Source organism: Vigna angularis, chromosome 6 (genome assembly GCF_016808095.1).
Source record: "Vigna angularis cultivar LongXiaoDou No.4 chromosome 6, ASM1680809v1, whole genome shotgun sequence".
NCBI classification, from domain to species: domain Eukaryota; kingdom Viridiplantae; phylum Streptophyta; class Magnoliopsida; order Fabales; family Fabaceae; genus Vigna; species Vigna angularis.
In genome coordinates this window covers 30,066,502-30,088,108 of record NC_068975.1, presented here as the reverse complement: position 1 = coordinate 30,088,108, position 21,607 = coordinate 30,066,502, and the positions used below count along the sequence as shown (strand labels likewise).

The 21,607-nt window shown below is 33.0% G+C and overlaps 3 protein-coding genes across 7 annotated transcripts; 1 reads left to right on the top strand and 2 right to left on the bottom strand.

The window, feature by feature from the left end:
* Positions 1–2,758: 2,758 nt before the first annotated feature.
* Positions 2,759–4,307, bottom strand: LOC108342462 (uncharacterized). 2 transcript variants are annotated; one of them, XM_017580244.2, is made up of 3 exons: positions 4,056–4,307; positions 3,570–3,639; positions 2,759–2,997 (listed from the first exon to the last, which is right to left on the bottom strand). In XM_017580244.2, exons 1-3 carry the CDS (start codon positions 4,176–4,178, stop codon positions 2,963–2,965), a joined length of 228 nt encoding a protein of 75 aa, XP_017435733.1. In that variant the 5' UTR covers positions 4,179–4,307; the 3' UTR covers positions 2,759–2,962. The 2 variants fall into 2 exon arrangements, with proteins under 2 accessions (XP_017435733.1, XP_017435732.1); XM_017580243.2 differs by lacking the exon at positions 2,759–2,997 and adding an exon at positions 3,198–3,437 and having other exon boundaries at positions 4,056–4,301.
* A 618-nt stretch (positions 4,308–4,925) lies between these two features.
* On the bottom strand, positions 4,926–8,603 carry LOC108341929 (uncharacterized protein At4g37920). The gene is made up of 6 exons (XM_017579615.2): positions 8,361–8,603; positions 8,003–8,277; positions 6,842–7,010; positions 6,128–6,372; positions 5,678–5,865; positions 4,926–5,597 (listed from the first exon to the last, which is right to left on the bottom strand). The coding sequence occupies exons 1-6, from the start codon at positions 8,494–8,496 to the stop codon at positions 5,438–5,440; spliced, it is 1,173 nt and encodes a 390-aa protein (XP_017435104.1). The 5' UTR covers positions 8,497–8,603; the 3' UTR covers positions 4,926–5,437.
* A 2,873-nt stretch (positions 8,604–11,476) lies between these two features.
* Positions 11,477–21,088, top strand: LOC108343016 (cysteine desulfurase 1, chloroplastic). 4 transcript variants are annotated; one of them, XM_052879044.1, is made up of 12 exons: positions 11,486–11,587; positions 11,681–11,701; positions 11,917–12,164; positions 13,398–13,531; positions 13,686–13,845; positions 14,135–14,321; positions 16,535–16,680; positions 16,752–16,824; positions 17,248–17,311; positions 18,056–18,155; positions 20,307–20,465; positions 20,625–21,088. In XM_052879044.1, the coding sequence occupies exons 2-12, from the start codon at positions 11,695–11,697 to the stop codon at positions 20,793–20,795; spliced, it is 1,449 nt and encodes a 482-aa protein (XP_052735004.1). In that variant the 5' UTR covers positions 11,486–11,587; positions 11,681–11,694; the 3' UTR covers positions 20,796–21,088. The 4 variants fall into 4 exon arrangements, with proteins under 4 accessions (XP_017436510.1, XP_017436509.1, XP_017436511.1 ...); XM_017581021.2 differs by lacking the exon at positions 11,681–11,701 and having other exon boundaries at positions 11,477–11,601; XM_017581020.2 differs by lacking the exon at positions 11,681–11,701 and having other exon boundaries at positions 11,477–11,613.
* Positions 21,089–21,607: the final 519 nt, after the last annotated feature.

Sequence of the window (21,607 nt, the reverse complement as noted above, 5' to 3'; positions counted from 1 at the left end):
CGCATGCAATTATTTACCATCTTGTAATGTTCTGATTATTTGTATTCATTGACATGTCTGATTTTGCATGTTTGCAAAAACTGTTCTAAAGAAGGATTTGTGCCGTTAGATTCGATCTTATGTCTATCTGATAATTTTATTTTATTTTTTTTAAATGAATAAATGCGTCAAATTTGAAAATAAAAATTGTGTTAGACTCGTGTCTGATTTGGAAGAAAAACACGGCAATGAACAACATAATTTTAAGTTATTAATTGAGAGTTTAGTAATCACGAATTACTAATTAAAAATAATTCCACGTCCTCGACCGATAAAAATACAGTTAATATGCTTTTAAAATAAATATTGTACTAATAAAAAATACTAATACTTAATAGTTATGATTGGAAAACAATGAATATTTTCCTATATTCTTGTTGTATATAACTTTTTTTTTTGTAAATAATTAATGTACCTTTTTCTATTTTGTTAGCCGTTCGATTAAAATAATTATATTGTTATATTTATCTAATTCTCAGGAAACAAATAATTTCGGCGGATACAAATATAAGTAACATTCATATTAATATCAAAATAACTTTTAATTTCTTGATATAAAATTCATTATCATTTATTTCCCATTTATAATAAATAAAGGTATGAAATAATTAAAAAATAAAGAAAGACAAGACATTATTGAAAATATTATCCTTTTCAATATAGGGAAAGCAATATGCTAAGAATAGATTATCCTTTTCTCAGTAGTATAAGATAATAAATGTGTGGCTAAAAGTATCATGGTAAAGTTGAATATAAGATAATAAAATGTTTTTGATGATATAATTCAAAGTTAAAAATAACATGTTGAAAAGTTTGGTAGATACGTCCCAGTTCAACCCCATTTTACCCGTCCAATTCAAAGTCTAATTTCATGTCTAATCTCGCTAATAAATTGTCAAAGAAAATTAACAATAGATTATTAACGACTTTCTGTTAAATTACACCAAAATGGTGTAGCGTGGTCTATAGTCAACTTTGCTTATTTTGTCATTTTACCAATGCAAAATAGCTATGATGATTCCTAATGACGTTTCTCTCACACCAGTTTGTCAAAATTCCATTAAAGAAAAACTTATCTAAAGATATTTTTAGGAGAGAAGAAAAAAAAAAGGGAAATATATAACACAAGTAATGTTTTTTCATATATTATTTACGTACAATTAAAAAATGAAAATTTTGAAGGTATTGAACAACATGTACGAAATAATTTTTTTTCTATTTTATTTTGGAATAGCAGTTTATTTTAATTCCTGTAAAAACTTTGTAATGGCTTTTTCATTTGAATTGTGGAATTAGTTTTGAAATTCACTCAACATAATTAGGTCTGAGTGAGTAAGATAGTTCTAACATTAGTTCAGTCAACGGTCAATGGCTAAGTATGATTATGTTTCTAAATATATTTAAAAAAACATATAAATTATTTTTCACAAAAGGGGCGAAAAGCACGCGTTTCTCCCAGCTAAGTGTGGAACCAAGGGCTCTGATACGACATCGTTATAGCCAACTGACCCAATAACACACTTCAATTTATGGGCCTTTTAATGCCATTAATGGGCCCAATATAATTAAGCATATTTTATTGACAAAAAATGTTGATAACTAAGTTTTAATTCTCAAATAATTTATAATCAAATCAATATATTTCATATATTATTTTCAAGAGAAAAAAAAATTCTTTACATGTGGGCGTTTAGATCAACCATGATGCCATCAAAATAAAAATCACAAAGGACTTAAAAGAAATTATCCCAACTCCCAACAATAATCAACGAGCACAGTAACTTATAAACCATTATCGCGTCATCCAATTAATATAGAACCTTTGAAGTTAAATCCTCTTAACACACTTAAAACTATTATATACTTGTGTTACTATTGACTTATAGCCAACCGATCGGATAAGGTGACATACGGGAAAGAAAGGACCAAGCGATCAAAGCGCAAGAAAGAGCCTTGTAACCGTTCGATCCCGACAACCGTTAAGAGTTAAGGCGCAATTAATGTGACAACGACTACTGTTAAACAATTAAGGTTTGCACCATTAAGAGGTAAGTTTATTCGTCATATTCCTTTAAACTCTATAAATAAGGTTTAATTTCAAGATAAACTCATTATTGACTCACTATTAATTTACAAAAGACCTATAGAGAAAAATTCTAACTTGAGTATCGGAACAAAGAGGAAGCAGGACATTCGACACACATGACTTTCGGACAGACAGTTATCATCGTCCCATTTCAGCATAAACAACTTGTATACAAGAATCGAACACATTTTAGATAGTTTACTACAATTCATACAGCCAGTTCAACAAAGATCCCCTCACAAAACTATCATACACGACAAAGAACAATGATCTACGCATGAAAATATTGCAAAACCTGTTGGATAAAATATTATTTATAACAATTTATGCATGGACATGCAGAGTAAGTATAAGAAGCATATGACACACAACTATTGAATAATAGCTAAGCAGATACTTAGAAGGCTAAAACGCTGAATGTAGATTTTTTTAGTTTTAAATATATTGATCTCTTGTCACATCTCAGAAACACAATTTTGTTATCCATCATAAAACTATATTTATTCAGCGCTAAAATTTAAATAATCAACTTTTTATGGATGTCAAAGTTTAGAAGAGAAGATGATAGCCTAACACGAGACAGAGGGAGCAGGGTAAAGCCAACGTTATAATAAATAACTTCGTTACAAAAATACTTACATTTATTTTGCTTCAACCAGATGAGTAAAAACCCAAATCACATCAATCACTTACCTTTATCACTTCAAATTTAAAAGTGACCATCATTTGGCATAATTAACGTAAACAATGGATGAGAAATACCAGGGCCATATAATTCTCTTACCTTTGCCTATCAGTTTGCTGCTTACTATGGTGTTACTACACTGGATTTCCTCATCAAAGTGTTTTTTTTTTCCTGCTCCTCTTTAGTCCTTTTCATTATAAAAAAACAGCGTATCTTAGATTATGCATCCTTACATGATGCGCCACCAGCTATGTGCCAAATCATGTAGACTTAATTGAAATCGAAGTGTCCACACAGTTTACAAAAGCTACTAGATTTCGCTTTCTAACATTGTGCAACCAATTGAAGATTCATAGAGATGGTAGAGGATATTGTGCAAGAGTAAAGTTTAAAGGACAACACCAAAATGTATATAGACTGGAAGTGTCTTAGTATATTCACACAATGTTTGTTTTGTACAAAAACTATAACAATATCATTGGAGTGAAAATCTAACATATTGCAGCTCTTAATAATGAAGTTTCCAATTGCAACTGCTTCATTTCTCCCAACCATCAAAATTTCTAATGCATGACTACGAAGAAGAATTCAGACCTTTTAGCTTCGATTTGGCTGACTCAAGTTCCTCTACCCAACACAAATTTTGATAAAAAGAAAAACAATTAATAATAACAATCAGAATTGTATAACACTTCAGCGTTTTAATTTGTTTCAAGAATGTAGTGAAGAAGAACAGTGTGAAAGGGAGAGAATTCTTACTCTGTTCCATTGCTGTTGCTGTTTGGATGGTTGTGCGAAAAAATAAGTTCCCATTCTTCCGATACACAGCCTACATTTCATAGCAGGTAAAGGAAAAAAAAAAAACAACGAAATAATTAGAGTAGTAAAAACATATAAATAGAATACAGTACCTCTAGTTTTTTTTATAATCTTTTAATGCTGCAATTGCTGAACCTGCTGAAAATAATCACCTAATACTTCTAATAAAACATTTTCCAAAACGAAGGAAAGACTATAGATTAAATTGAGTATACCAGTAGTTTTTAATCTTCGGATTAGCGCAATTAAAACAAGTAACAATCTAAATAAACGTATGGTTTATTGTGATTTCTACCTTGGGAGGGTTAAAGTAATGGTTACTCTAAATGTTTGTATGTATAACTAAAGCACAAAAAAACCCTAACCCTATGTATGAAGTTGAAATGGTTAGAAAAAGTTAGATCGAAGGAGAAAAAAAGAGGTTACTCTGGAAGAAGGGTGGTTGTTAAGCTCGGCTAAGGCGACTTCGTGGAGCCTCAGTTCCTTTGTCAAATCAGTAACATATGGCGTGGAAGTTGAATTGCTTGAAGAAGGAGAAATCGATGCCATTTACAACAATATCTGACTGGATGTCACTGAAAATTGATACGAAACGGAGCTCTGCGTTTATTTGCGGAACTAGAATTTATAATATAGCGCGACTACATGGACTATGGGCCAAGTCTAGTCTGTTAAGTGTGGAGCCATTTCTTTATCTACTTCTTTTAACTAGTAATTTCATAAATTTTTGTACTTTAGGATATTAAATTCCGAATATATTTGAAATATGTTAGTATTTTGGCTGATGTTTTGTTGTAACTTATTATAGTGTATATTTAGGTTGAAGAATGATTGATTTAAATATTTTTTTTTGTAAAGAAACTTTAAGATTGTTAGTTGTATATATGCTTGGTATAGAAATGGAGTGACATTAATTGCTTGAATGTGCTACATTCTCCTAGCACAAATAAAACGGGATTTTCAATTTAAATAAAATAGTTCTCGTTTTCAATAAAATTACAAAAAGAAATGTAACTTCTAATTATTATTTTCAGATATCATCGCGAAAGGATCAGGAAGCCCATTCATGAAAAGAAAAATGCAAACAAAATTAGTTGCACAATTTTAATTACATTATCCAAGATGGTAAGAATTCCTTACAAAAATGTAGATTTTGAAGATTTCAAACAACAGCTTTATCAAATCAAACATCTTTTTGTCCTTTCAAGAAAAATCCATTTCCAAAAACGAAAAAACAGCCCTAAGTGGTCATTTGCTTAGACCTGGAAGACAGAACAGTAAAATTAAAAAATAAACTTTGAGAAACTAACAATATATAACAAAATACCTGAGGATGTGCACACATACATTCTATCTTTAACCTTACAAGTGACTTAACTAAGGACCTAGGCTTTTGGTAGAACAATCACCCTGTGCCAGGGCTCAAAAGTCCAAGTCCTGTATTCATATACGGGTCTAATATGTAATAGTTCCATCTCCTACGTGTAAAGAACACATTTCCCTACTCACTTTTAGATTTCCTATAGTTATTGTGACCAAAACCATAGACAAACCTAACTTACATGCTGTCATTATGATTGTTGTATATTTTGTTTCCTGCTTTGCTCGTCTATTTTTCACTAAAAAAAAGTTGTTTTATTCTATGGTTAAAAAGAATTCCGAATCCTTAAACACTACCCAGTAACTAGATATTTCCTTGCAGTGCCCCTGTACATCTGGGCTTGTAGTTGGTGGGCAGAGAATTTCATGCCTCAAGAATAGAATTTTGGCACTTCAAAGTAGGAAAGCCATCTTAGCATGTCTTCTATTCACATGAAGTTCCTTTCGACAACCATCTTGAGCACCTCCAATTTTTGGATGATTTCCGGACTCATCAGATCCCTTGCTTCCCTAATGAGGCTACCTTCTCTACTCAAATGATAAGCATCCACCACACTCTTTATTAAAGTGTGAAGCTTCTCTGGTGTCCTGAAAAAAATATTGAGCAAAAAGTTATTGCAAATGAATTCTGTTTCAAGTTATTTTATGGTCTGGCATCTAATACATACGTGTACAAATTATCCACATCCTTTCCTTCAAGTTCTTCTCCAGGTGTAAATGCATCTTTAAGGGCAGACAGTTGCTCTTCCGGATCATCGATTTGAATAAGATACTTCACTATTCTAACCTCTTTCGGCACAAGTCTCTGAAGATTTCCCACAGCAGTCTTGTATAAATGATATAGGATATCCTTTACCTACAAATAAATGTTTCATTTTACAAGCTAAAATAAGACAGTCTGAAAAAATCAAGTAAAGTATATAATGACGAGAAAATTCCAATATAGTTCTCTAGCTAATTAGAATATAAATCTGAAACTGTTAGATTAGTTACAATCAAATTGACCTATAGTTATATACAGTCAACAAGACACTCATCCAAAATTTCTTATCATCCATGTTCTTGAAATTAAAAAAAGAAATAGCACACAAAGGAAATTAAGGTCACCATCAAATTACCTCTTCTTTCATCATGTCTGTCTCCTTCGCAGCTGACCAAGCTTTGGTGATCATCAATACCAATGTTGAGTCAAGTTCTTGTTTTTCAGCCAAATTGTCTATCTTCCTGCAGGCAGCATCAAGCGAAGGAGAACTGATAATATCTTGGAATTTCAACTCTGCAGCATTTACTTGTTCAATGCTTTCAGTTGCAGCATCATAGGCTTGTACAGCAGCCAAGCATGCGTTCCCAATCTTTGCCAATTCTTGAAACACATAAAAAAAAAAAACATTATAGATTAGTATTGTAAAATCAATTACAATGCAAGCTTGAACTGTCCCATGAAAGCAACACAATTCTAAACATATGGCATCTGCCACATGATCTTGGCTAACTATCAGAATTCCTCCCAGCCTACGCAGAGAATATCCTGATTTCTCCTAATTACGACCTTATAATTATGTTTCAGTTGCAAAAGTACTTCTGCTTCTACAAATTTATTATTTGATGTTTCATGCAGGTCATAAATTTGATTATGTCCTACTAGGAAAAATAAACATCAGTATTTGGTTATACTCAGAGAGAAAGAATCTGAACTAATTGAACCTGATATGGTTTGACAATTTACCATACAAGAAAACCTGACAAAACATTCAGCCAAATTGGACACTATGTCCGGAAGGTTATTTCAAACATCAACTTAGATACTAAAAGCTTGCAAAGTAAAGTCATACCATTTTGCTTTTCTTTGTTATCATAGTAGGATTCAGCCACTGTATGAAAGTGAATAAAGAACTCCTCAGTAAAATCTTTACGACGCTTGGAGACAATCTCACTAATTTCTGAAGGATCTTGTTTTACCACCTCAAGAAGGTCATTGTGTCTCTGCACATCCTCATCAATCTGCACAAGAGAATTCCAACCTTAATCAATCCCTATTCTTGTTTCTTATCATCCAACGAATGTAGATCATGGTAAGACTGCATATGTAATATAATGAGAAGCTAGTAGGCACGGATATACACAGGAGGATATATGGAAAATACAGAGTGCAAAATATTTTAAAATAACAAGACAACACATTACACGTATGAAATCGGTAACATACAATCAAATCTTAAATCAAAAGAGGGAAACACAATCTTAACATTATCAGTTTTTATACAACAAAGAAAACCTAATCCTAAGCCTACCAAGTGAGGTAAATAACAGTGTTCGCATGACGTCATTGCCTCATTGGACTCTGTTAAAAAAAATTCTCAGGAATATTAGATATAGCCTTTGTATTTAATAGACACAATAAAGCAATATAATTTGCCTAATTAGTATAATATCCTCACACGCATTCGCATACAAGTTTCAAGAATAGGAATAGCAAGAACTGGAGGGCCAATTGACGGGTAATATATTATCTGTAGACACTTCTTTGCATGAATATTTGAAGCGAGGTTCATAACTGCTAACTTCGTGGGAAACTGAACCGAACTCATGCTATTATTTAGAGGTATTTAGAATTTCTTAGTAACCAAGTATTTTATGGATAAAACTTAAGTACTGTTTTTATTGTTCTCCAATTGAAAGTTTCATATCGATAATCTGCATAATCCTTTAATGCATACGCAGATTATAGTGGAAATACTGTAATCCTTCCAATCATGATAGGAAAAACTGTATCTAAGTTCACTCTTGAATAAAATGCAAACAGATTTATACACAGTTCCTTCAGAGACTTTGGTAGTGTTCTCTAGAGTTTCAACTCAATGATCCACATAATAAAAGTTTCCATTAAATGTTAACACACGTTATCGCGATTGGAGAGTTGCATAAAAGACACCTAGTTGTATAATTTATTCCATTAACATTCATAAACAAACAAATTGAAAACAAAAAGAGACCTGTTTGAGCTTTCTTGCAAGGCGTAGCAACTTCTCCTTCATGGCGGGATCCTCTTCGGCATCGGCTCTTTCTTGACAGCGCGCAAAGAACTGAGGCTTGAGGTTGTTCCATTCTCTGCTGAAAGCCAACAACCTTCTCCAATCGGTTGGGGTGGGCTTGTCCACCATGAAAACCCCAATCAGCTTGTCACACACTCTATGCATTCGGCTCTCGTCCACCGCCTCACAGGAACGGCCGTCACTCACAGTCGCACGGGGTCGCAATCCTCTCATTCCTGCGCGTAAACCGCAATTGAAACGACACAGTTTACAGCGAAGAAATTCACAGATGCTGAAATTGTTGGTGCTTGGTACTTACTCTCGAATTCGCGTTGAGCGCGGATGATGAAACGGGGGAACGGAACGCAGGATTTGAGGTTTCGAACGGAAGCTGCGTGCGTTGTGGAAACGGAGAGCCTTGGTGGAAGAATCGCGTTCACGGTGCACAACTCCATTTGCTTCGGTTTTGGAATTGAGAGTGAGAGAGTCAGAAGATATGGTTCTTTTGGTTCGCACTTGCCAGAGAAAGAGACAAACAGGGGTAGAAGCAGGGTTTACGCATGCTTCTCATTTGAAAAATTAACCCAAATTGATAATTACAAATTAAAACCAAAATTGATTAAAAAGCATTCTGACACCAAGCTATTAAAAATTAGTCTATAATTTATATTACTGAATAGAAATGAAATATGTTAAAAAAGTTATCAATAATAAAAATTATTAAATTTAAATTATCAAAAAATATAAAAAATAATATTACTAATTTTTATAAAAATTAATCATCAAAATTAAAATTAAGTTCTTTTTTTTAATTCCATATCAAAATTATATTAGGATCCCAAATTTGGAAAAAAATATATTTTAGAATGAAAATAAACTAGGCTGATAAAAGTGGTGACATAGCACTCCAGAATTGACACGTGTTGTATAAACATCTTTATGTTATTATTTTTTTATCATTGCTATCAATTTTTATTAGCTTCTTTGAGGATTAAAATTATTTTCTCAAAAGAAAAATGATGTTTACCTATGTATTTTTTAATTTGCTTCAGTTTTAAAGAACCATAAGGAAACACATAGGCAAAGAGATACATGGTTTTAGGTAATGACTACATGAATATATTATTTTAGAGCATGAAAATTACATAAATATATTCTTTCGTAAGCATGTTGAATAAGAAAGTCAATTTAATGACTTAATATAATTGGTTCAAGGTATTCAAAGTGAAAGTTATAAAGTTTATATTTTAAATTGGTTAAATATGTTTTTAGTCCCTAAACTATTGGTCTGGTTTTAGTCTCTCTTTCAAAATAAGGTACAATTTGGTCCTCATTCTTTTCGAAACTTTGGTTTTAGTCCTCGAAAACTAACGCCGTTAAAAAAAATTGTGCTGATGTATCTAACGTCTCTGTCCACGTGTAATTGTTTTAACAGTTCAACACAACTCTCTTTGGTTTATTTATCTATTCATTTATGTTTTTCATTTTTCTCTACTATCTTCTTCTTCTCCTTCTTCGAATTGTTTGAATCTTTGATGAAGCATTGAACCCTTTTCATCGGAATCTTAGTCCTAATGTGGGTTCTTGGTTTGAGTTCTCAGAAATTGGGAGAACGATGAAGAAGAACTTTGGATCTTGTATTGGAGGTTTAAACAACTGAAAGTTCGTAAGTTGAGTGTCTGCATTTGGATATTTCTGATTCAGCTGAATCTGTAACCTTTCATAGGTTAGACGATTTGTTATTCGTCCGTATAAAGTTTATGGTGGACAGAACCGGATGGCTTCACTAAGAAATATGTTCCCTAATCTGGTCACCGTCTAAAGTCAATTAAGCCTGACAAAGGGCTAATGTCAAAGTCTTTTGGGGATCCGTACATGGGTTGGGCTACTTTTGTAGAAGATGTTGTTGTTACTCACCAGACGCGAACGAGATTGCCAGAAGAGACTTTCCCTAACTATGATCTCTGGGAGAACCCTCTGACTCCATGCATGTGTAGAGCCTCATTAGAGCAATTTTATCAAGATTCAATTGGGAGAAATACGTCGTTTAAGTTATGAATTCAATCTATCTCCAGAGTAAACGTCGGAATGCAGGCTCCTGTTCAATATAAGCTTTGAGGTAGGAGGGGCAGTAAATAGAAATTTGAAGCAGAGATAATGGCTTTAAGGGAATGAGATTGGACTGTGGTTATCATTTTAATGAACAGATTTCCTATTCTGAGTATTCTCTTTGATGAGATACCGGATGAATTTTGTCTTTTCATCTAACATGTAGCCATTCCATGATCCCTTTTATTCTTCCAGAAAAAAACGATTATTTTTTGTACTAAGAAAATAGTGCAAATCATTAATGACTTACAGGAGATGGACATATACGTTAGACATATCAGCACATTTTTAACGGCGTTAGTTTTCGAGGACTAAAACCAAAGTTTCGAAAAGAACGAGATCAAATTGTACCTTATTTTGAAAGAGGAATTAAAACCAGAAACGACCAATAGTTTAGGGACTAAAAAACATATTTAATCCTATTTTAAATTTTAAAATTGTTAAAATAATGTAATAACATGGGACAACAAGTTGGTAGAATAACAATATCCATATAAAACAATATTCACTGTTAAAAAATATTAAAAATTAAATAGCAAAAACTTAACTAAAAAATATAAAATTATTAAATACTTAATAAACCATAATTTTTTTATTAAAGATTCAGTTCAAAGTTTTAAAAAACTACGTAAGACTTTTAACTTAATTAAGCAATCAAGATTAAGTTGTTAAGTTGTTTTTTAAAATTATGCTTTTTAAAATTATTAAAATACAAGTATTACTTGTTGTAACGGAATCAATTTCAATACTAAAGATTTTATTACAATACAAAATTGTAAAAAACAAATTTTCAAAATATATTTTAATTTGTCTCCTTAGTTTATTTAGGGATATTAAAAATTAAAAATTGAATGAAATCGTCACACGAAAATTAATAACTGTTTATACATTATATATTATATCAGGAAAAAATGTTATACATACCTTATAATTATCCCATTCTATATATATATATATACACGGGTTTATTGTATATTTTAACAATATATATCGGGTTTTAGTAGACAAAAATATCCTAACACATTATAGATTTAATAATTTTTATTTTAAAAAAAAAAATCCAAATCTTTACTCCTCTTACTTATTTCTCTCTCTTTCATCTCTCACTCTTTTGAATCTTTTTGATTTTTTAAATTGAGATTAACATAAACATAACAAAAAATATATTAAATATATTAAAATATATTTATCATAAAACTTAAAATTCATAATATATTAAAATATTTTTATCTAATAACACACCAAACTCATATATATATATATATATATATATATATATATATATATATATATATATATATATATATATTATTTATCTGTCTTCTTAGAATATCTATCTCTCCAGAGACAGTGGCAATTTTGTCAGAAACCGCAGCCATCCATATTCTGAAGAGGACAACCGTGACCCCTGCAAAGGCTTTTCTCCATCTGTAACAGGTTTACTGAGAGAGGTGCCATCCATAGTTAGTACCTTTTTTTATTCTTTTTTTGTTTGTAATTAATACACGTTCTTGGGATTTTTCATTGCAGACTAAACCTCGGGGATGATATGTAATTCTGTTTCCTTTTTATTTTCATAAATGGTTTGAACTTGACAAGCTTATGATTCGGGGATACCTATTCGTGAATTTTGGACTTGGGTTGAATTGAATTTACAGTAGAGTTACTTGTTTGATAATTGTGTTTATTTTATATAACATAGGTATATTTTTTTAACCTTTTCCTCTTGATGCAAAACATCTCAAATATAAATTACCATGTTGCAGATTTTGTTCTTGTTGTGAACTTGGCAATGGAAGTTTTGCTGCCAAAACTTCCTTCTTTCAAATTTCCGAGTCCCAGTCACTGCTGCTCGATCACTATTAGGAGCTCATCAATTGTAAGATTTGGGTTGCGACGCGTATCGTCTCTCTCTGTTTTTGCATCAACTGTCAACGAAGCTGTAGCTCAACCAGCTATTGGCACCCCATCTTTGGGGCACTCCACCCGTCCGCACTTTCCTATACTTCATCAGGTGTCCTTTTTATTACATTTTATCCTCAAATTTGTTTTCCTCAGTGTAGCTGTGAATTTTTAGAAGTGTTTCGTTAATCCAGGTTTGAACTTTCAATTTAATTATTGTGTTATAAATTTAATTCTTGATGGATGGACAAGCTTAGACCCTCTTAAAAATACGAATAATATATGCCGTAGAGATTGAAATGTTGACAGTCAAGTCTCAAACACTTATAGCATGTTTGGATTCTCATTTAAGATCCTCATTTTTTTTGGAACCATAAGAGCAACAACGAGTTGCTTTGATTGGATACCACAGAAGTCAAGGGTTTATTATTCATATTCCCCTATCTTTGCTAATGTCTCAAGAAGTATTATAGAGTGCAAGTCTAACTGTTTCATATGTGCCTTGTTGTTCTCTGAGTAATATGTTGGCTTATTGGACAAAGTCTATTAGTTTTTGCCTAGTCAAAGTGAAGTTGAAATATCCAGTCTTGTCTTAATATTAAACTATGCCTCACTCACACTAGAATTGTTTGCCTTATTTTCTCTTTGCAAATTAGCTCGCGAATTTGTTAATTGTATACTTGACATTTCATATGTTGTTGTGGCACATATTCTTAAAAGTACACTTTAAAGTTAACTAAACTTTACAATATCATGTAAGACAAGTTTTGCAATGACTTATATATTGAGATTTGATCATATCTTTAGTAAATATAGAATCTCTAACACATTCGTCACGCTCATGACTTGACTTCTTGAACGTGAGATTGAATGTATGCAGCTGGTTGATAGTAGCCCAATAGTGGATAACATGATAGACTTAACAAATTTTACTAGGATATGATATCTTATTGTGTGTTACTACTTTATATCAATAAGTGGAAGTTTTATCGTTCTAAGAGGTTGATTTTGCTGTTAGGTGTTGCTTATACTTTTGTTGCTTCAGTTATATACGTGTTGCTTATGAGGACTGCCTTTACTGATTTCCACCTCAACTTACTACGTGGGGCGACCTCGAAAAATAAAAACTAAAACTTTCAGTTATGCCTTTCTAGGCCTCACAGTTCTCAGTCCTCTTCCAAACTGATGTAACTGAAGCAACATGTATAAGCAGCACCTAAAAGCAAAAGCTAACTTCATGAACATTAAACTTCCACCTGTATACTATAATTTAGCCATTTTTCTAGATGATGTGAGATCTCCAACAAATATTATGAAAGTTATGATACTTTACCTCACTCCACAGGAAGTAAATGGCTCAAAACTTGTTTACTTAGACAATGCAGCAACTTCTCAGAAGCCCACCGTTGTATTGAAGGCATTGCAAAACTACTATGAAGGTTACAATTCAAATGTTCATCGGGGCATACATTTCTTGAGGTATGTACTGTATAATATTTGGTACACGTGCAATTTGAGGAAACTTTATTTTAATTTCTTTCTTGCTTTATCAGGAGGTAAATAAATATTCAATTTATTTGGGTATTACTGAAATAACCTATTGCTTTATTGTATATAATTTTTGTGGATGTAGTGCAAAGGCCACAGATGAGTATGAATCAGCTAGAAGGAAAGTTGCATCTTTCATAAATGCTTCTGATTCTAGAGAAATTATATTCACAAAAAATGCTTCTGAAGCTATCAATCTTGTTGCTTATTCTTGGGGGTTGTCAAATTTAAAACCAGAAGACGAGGTATTTCATTATAGATTTATATTTTTAAATTCTCTTATTTGTTCAACTAATTCTAAAATTATTTTATGCATTTTATTAAAACTTGGAGAGTATTAAGGTTTAATTGAATCTATCAAAAATAAATTTTTTGAAGTAGAACTTTTAAATAGCAGGGTGAGACATTTGGGCTTCTTTTTAATTTCTTAACCCTATCGTTCTATATTTAGCATAAGCATAATGATTTTTGTTCATACCGGTATTGTCTCCAACTTTGTACTTCTAAAATCTGTAGTTTTATATACTATTACAGATCATACTTACAGTTGCTGAGCATCACAGTGCGATTGTTCCTTGGCAACTAGTAGCTGAAAAAGTAGGGGCTGTTTTGAAATTTGTGGATTTAAACCAAGATGGAATTCCAGATATAGGCAAATTGAAAGATATGTTCTCACGGAAGACCAAAATAGTAGTTGTCCATCATGTTTCAAATGTGCTTGGTATGTTTCTAACCGTGATGGTTCATGTTGATAATTCCAATTTACTTAATGATACCTTGAGTTTATGCTGTTGAAGATCAGGTGCCTCAAGTGTTAATTTTGTAGCTTTTCAACATTGATTCTCATTGGTTGATTAGCTGATTTCTAAAGTAACTCACCGTTCCACAAAAAGGTCACTAGGTTTCAAAGGATTATACTGGAATATTGAATATTTGGCTGCCTTGAATTTATACTGATCTCCGAGCTAACATGATGAGTGCTTGAATTGGCACCTATTATAATATCATGCTAAATGTTCTCTTGAATTTAGGATGGAGCCAACTAAACCCCAAAAACTAGTCTAGGAGGTGAAGGTCCAAACTTTTATAATCTCTACTTTGGTCTAATTAATGTGACATGACATCTGAACAACCCCTTGCACACCAAGGATTGGACAACAAGTGTGGAGATTGTAGGATATTCTTATGTTGTATTGAGAAAGCCATAGGGTGAAATTGTGCGTTTGGGTAAAGTTTTAGACAGTTGAGGGTGACCCTGAAACTATTTTGAATTTGGGGTGATGAGTCTAACATAATCCCAAAAGTTATTTCATGAAGTGAGTTTGTAAGGTCTACTTTGATCATAAATATAGTTGATGTGAGATCTCACTCTCAATATGTTTTAAAATTTAATAAACATTTGAGTGTTTGTCCACTTTGAATGTGAACCTAATATTCTTTTTGAATGACTAATTTCTCCATATGAGAAATTTCAAATTAGCTTTGTATAAGTTTATGGTCCTTTTGGCGAAAGAACCAATTATTGCCCATTTCCTATTTTCCATGTAATTTCGTTTTTATTCTTCTTGGAATATGTTCAGATATATTTTCATATTTTTGAGGTTAGTTTTCAGTGTCTTTAGATATCCTAAGCCATTACGATGATGATTATTGGGACTGAACGAGCCATTGTGATGGTTAGTGGGAATTGAATATTTAGTGGGGAGTAAATATTAGTCGAAGTAAAATGCTAGCGGATAAAAAATCTTTAGTGGGATTGTCAGTGGAAATTTACTCTTTTTTTTTAAGGATTGTCTAGCTTAGCCTATAAACAGGAATCTCTTGTAGCCTTCCCAGACACAATTGAAAGATTAATGATATATTGTTTCTTGATTGTGAAAGCTTTCCCCTTGGTTTTGGGATAAAAACTTAATAGCACTCGTAGGTTGTAGTTAAGGTAATAGTTTCCTTGGTAACAATATGTATGAGAAATCTATTCTCCAAATTCTTCTTGTGTGACTGTACTGGTTTTTGTGATCATGTCTGCTAATATCTCTGCTTGTTCACACAGATCAAAATCTTAGGACGTTAATGCTGCATCTGTTCTTGAGTTTAATATTGATGTACTATTACTGTTAGCAGTGCCTTTGAAAATTAATTAATGATTGACAAATTGAGTAGGTTTAATGAAACGTAAGTTAAAGATGTAAGCAGCTTTATTTATCTGTCCAAGAGAGTAGATCTCCAATGGCATCGCTTAATAGTTTGAAAAAAAATAATTATTCGGGCCTGCTTCTCCTTGGGCATTTGTGATACAATTTGGATCAGGGGAAGAAAATGAGGGGACTTTAAAGAAAATGAAAGAAAAAAAAGTTTTCCAAGTAATTTGAGGATCCTAGACCCTCCTGATATAAACTGACCAATCTAATGCCCCTCCCTGTACCTACCACTCGTATTTAAATTCTGTCCTCCAAACTAGCAAAACTCCCATTATTTATTCCGTTAGAATTCACAGTATTTTGATTCCCTGTTGTACCCCTCTTCCTTCTGACATAACCATTCGCAGTTGGAGGTTTGTTATTAATTCTTGTATTTCACATACATCTTACCTGAAACTTGTGTTCCTGCATAAGTCCATCTGGTTGGGAAGAACACTCCATCCCATTCTCACAATGTGGACAAACTGGGCACTGATATTTATAGTTTTGAAAGCTAGATCAGACCTTACTGTCGATCAAGAAAATCAGTGTCACATGTCCGGTCCAAATAAACCACATGAATATTATTGAGACCTTCTATGACAACAAAACATTAGAACTTAGTGCATATATGAATTATCACAACAGTTCCCCAATTCACCACTCTTTGCCCTTTTATAATTTTTTCGTATTTACAATAGAATGTGTAGCTGAAATGAGTGAGATTTCATATATTTTGTACTCTGCTTTTATGTAGCTTCTGTCCTTCCTATTAGAGATATAGCACAATGGGCACATGATGTTGGAGCAAAAGTTCTTGTAGATGCTTGTCAGAGTGTTCCACACATGGTGGTTGACGTCCAGAGCCTTAATGTTGATTTTCTTGTTGCTTCTTCTCACAAGGTAGGATTGCTTACATGTTTTTGCACTGTAAGTATACCAAATAGTAATAAGTTATCAAACATGTGTTTCAGATGTGTGGGCCCACGGGAATTGGATTCTTATATGGTAGAATAGACCTCTTATCTTCCATGCCTCCATTTTTAGGTAAGTTATTAGATGTAGTTACTTATATCTTCCCATTAAATAGGAACAGCCTACTAAAATGCAATAAAATAAAATGGGGTTGTTTGGTTTGAAAAAGCATTTTCTTTTGCATTTTTAATTATGAAAATGTCATGCTGTTTTTGCTTGGTTGTCTTTTTCAAATATTTGTATAAGAAACAATGAGAATTTTTTGTTTGTTTTTTTTTATTTTCAGTTTTTCCTATTCAATCATTTGAAAATAGAAAACGAAGTAAAAATAATATTTTTTTTATTGTAATTAAAAGTGAAAGCAGAAAATAAAAATAGGCACTTTTTCTCACATTAAACAGCCCCTAAAAGTTCCTGTTTGGTTTAGCTCCATGTTAATAAGATTGACTTTTGAAGTAATGTATTGCTGTTAATCTCTACCTTTAATTGGATTAGGTGGTGGTGAAATGATTTCTGATGTATATCTTGATCATTCAACTTATGCCGAACCTCCTTCCAGGTTTGTGGATTTGTTTTTGGTTTGACCAAGGCTTGGTTTTTCTTAGTAGACAATGTACATTGGCTTGGGTAGGGATCTTAAGTTTGATTCCCAATATACTAAAAAAGTATAAGAGCGTTAGTGGTTGTACTACTTTTTATCATTGTTTTTCTTATATTCTTTAAATTTAACTTGCAATTACAGTCCATCACTACCAAATTTATTCATAGGCTATTCTATTGACTAGCAAGTTCGCTTGAAATTATCATATATCTTAAGAGATGATATGTGTGAGATTAAAATTTGAAAATTGAAAACGGATACACAGAAATTACTTCAGAAGAAATTTCACATTGAGTGATATTATCCTATGTGCTTTCTGTGAGTCTATTTTTCATTTCAATCTTAGTTAATCTTTTTCACTTCCTCATTTAAATTTGTCTGCACTTGATGCTAGACTATTATGATTTGGTTTTTGATTATTGGTGTTTTGAAACTCAAAAAATTCTGTGACCTGGAAAATGATTGCATCAACCATTTAAGTGATCATTATTAATAAAATAGTCAAGGGATAGAAACAGGTTTTGCCACAAGGGAGTCATACTCAGATGATTTTTTTTTTCTAACTTTAGAATAGCCAATAGCAATGTCTGGCCTCATGCCTAGATGTTTTTCTCCACCCTCCTATGATAGTTTCTCTACTATTGTTGCATACCAAGTTACATTACATGTATCTTATTATTTGAGGTATTTTGACTGTCCTAGATTTGAGGCTGGAACACCAGCTATTGGGGAAGCAATTGGTTTAGGAGCAGCAATTGATTACTTATCTGGGATTGGTATGCAAACTATACATGATTATGAGGTGAGTTGAGATTCAATCTTATAACAAGCACTATTATTTGTTCAAGGATGCATAACTTCTGGAGTTTAACTTTTATGTACTCTCAGTGTAAAACTCTTTGACACCATATCCAATCTTGTGTTTATGCTTGACACCTCATTTAATGAGTTTGTGATATGGCACCAGAAGCATAGTTCCATTTTGTTTATATCAAAGCTTAATCTCTCTACTACTGATATGGATGATAAATGCAGATGAGAGAAAAAATGAAAAAAATGCACTTTGTTTCAAAGAAATAAACACTGCAGAAAGAATCTGCTCCTCCTTTTCTCATCACTATTTTATCTCTCTCTTTAAATCATTGCAGAAACCTTCTATCTTATTTAGAAGAAAGTTGGCTAAACCCCGATTAAAATGATAAAAACATTGCAAATTTTAACGGTTTGCTTCTTCCAATGCCCAAAGGTACGAGTTGTCTCACAAACTAAATGACCTGTCTCTCCTTCTCCTATCTTGTTTATATGCACCCATGCCTTATTCAAACTATCTAACCTACCAAGTGATTCAATGCTGTAATTATGCAACTAATGGGTTACTGACCTATCATAATTAATTTCTAATGGGATTTATCTAACAATTCTGCCTCCCTTAAACATTCACCTGTAGCAGCAGCAAACAAAGTTCAATTGGGGTAGGCATGATGCTCAATCCAAATCCCACCACTGCAACAACACCAAAATATCATCAAACCTTCGGTAAAATACAAACAAAGTATAAACAATGTCTTTGCAACTGGGCTGAGATTCCGTGGAACCCTTTCAAAAAGCACTGTAGAAAGTGGTATCGAATGATGAGTATGGTAATCATTCACTTCCTTCTGTTGGGTTTGACTCGTTAAATTAGCATGTCTTCATCCCGCAAGCTCCATTTGCACGCACGGGAAATAAAGAAACTACTGTCATTGTATTGGGCACGGATCAATGAAACAAATATACTTGATTAAATAGGGTAACAAATTGGCCCATTGTCTGCAACCCTATTCTTGCCCCCAGCTCTTTACGCATTCCAATGCATGCCACTGATATCGGGCTGCTGGACAGCAACACCTCGTCTCTTGACCTTGCCACACTCGTTGGTTGGCCACCATAGGCTCACCCTTGACCTCTATATTTGCAGTTCATAGACGAAATAGAGAACATCAACCACTTCTCTACCCATGTTCATCTTCAAAAACCAACCGATGCCCTCATGTTAAATGCTTTGGCTATGCAAGAGAGAACCCATTTCCTTCTCTATCTTAGCAACCATACATGCTTCGTGGTTGAGTGGGCCTTGTGATTCTGGTGACGAAATCTAGTTTGTTGTCGGGCATGTCCCTGAGTGATGATGCATCCTCCTCAATGGAAGAGTTCAAGTTGTAGGTTCCGATGCATATATGCCAGAGCTCTTCAACAGAAATCATTGATTATGACCTACTTGCGTGGTGTTGGGTGAATACGAGTCCAGTGGTTCTGATGGTGGTCGGTGGTTTGGAATCCTTGAAATCTGAGTGTCCAACCCTTACTGTTTCTCACATCTTCCTCCTCCATTATCAAGCTAAGGTTTTTCTTGTTCTTAATCACTTCTTTTGCTGAATGACTACCCTTGTTCTTTGTTTCTTTTTCTTCCTCACCATTGATGCCCTCTCCACTACCTTATTTCTAATTTTTTTTCACTAAATTTGGTATGAGTTCTAATGCACCAAACTTTGTTTCTTCGCCCCCATGTAGGTTCTTTCATTCCACCCTTGAATCTACATTCTCACATTTGTTTCTTGGCTCCCATGTTTCTTGTTCCTCATTCCTCATTCCAACCCCAAATCAGCTTATCAAGATCATACTGCAAAGAATACATAATATTATATATACATTTGAAACTCAAATTAACGAATAAAGTCAATCATAAATGCTTTTATTTAAGAGGTTGAATAGTCAAAGAAGGGGAATCATTCATGTTCTCATGGTGGGAAATAATGATGCAATTAGTAGGAATTAAAAGCATGATAAAAATTACAAAGAAAACCAAAAATTATATTGACCCCCTTAATATCATATCAATTTGTAATGTTTTTTAGTAGTGACATAGATTATATTTGTATTCTGTGAACAATCACTAAGCATCAAATTTTCATAGGTGGAGCTAGGTAGATATCTGTACGAAAGGCTTCTTTCAGTCCCAAATATTCGTATCTATGGGCCAGCGCCTTCAGAAAATGTCCAACGAGCAGCTCTTTGTTCTTTCAATGTTGAGAATTTGCACCCCACTGATCTTGCAACATTTCTGGACCAACAGGTAAGAGGATAAATGATTATCCCCAGATATGATTATCTTGGTCTTGGGAAGTTTATTATATATAAATTAATCGTCATAAAGCCTGAACTTTGAATCTGTGGAAGAAACTTGGTGGCTGTTGAAGTTGTTAGGTAATTAATTGATAGTGTATCATTTCAGCATGGAGTGGCTATCAGATCAGGTCACCATTGTGCCCAACCCCTCCATCGCTTCTTAGGAGTCAGCTCAAGTGCACGCGCTAGTCTCTACTTCTACAACACAAAGGAAGATGTGGACTACTTTATCCATGCCCTCAACGACACAGTCAGCTTTTTCAACTCATTCAAGTAACCAGGATGTATTTTAATGTATATTAAATTTTGTTTACACGCCAATGAGAGGGCTGTCTCAGTTGGTAGGAAAGCTGCGTCAATTAAATGTCTTTGAATTTCATTCCTTCTATTGATATCAATGGTAGGAACCAGGCATCCATTAATTGCAGTATTAGAACCTATCTACAGCTAAACTTTTATGCCTAAAGAGAATGCCCTTAAGCATTTAAATTTTTCCCCCTCATCATGTTGGAAGGTGAATGTTTTATCCATTTTTACTTTTTGATGGAATAATATGATGTCTAGTGCTCATTTGTTTTAAATTTAAATAAAGTTGTGGAATTAATTTTAAACCACTGAACATAGTTTGGAAGGGCCCATGTTTAAATGTGTGCATAAAAGAAGGAAATATCAAAGACTTGTAATGCGGAGACAATTCAGAACATTCTGATAATTCTAAAAAACAGACTTTGGTCTGCAGACTGTGAAGAACTTTCTGACTGTGCTTGTGACACCTCTCAGATTCCAGGGCCATAAATTTCTTGGTGATTTAAGTGTCAACAAGGGTGTTTCTCTATTGATACTATATGGTGGTGTTATTCCCTGGTTCAAACATAATTTCTGCTTCCTATTTTGTGGTATAATGATAGCTATAAAATATGGTAAATAAATAGGGTTGTATATGAAAATCATTTTCTGAAAAGTTTGATGCGATTAAACGTGAGTATTGATTGTGATTCTTTTCCGTTATTATAGTACATAATTCCTTTTATTTATAGTTAAAAAACAAGAAGGAAAATCAAGAGTCATGCTTGATGTAATTAGACTAAG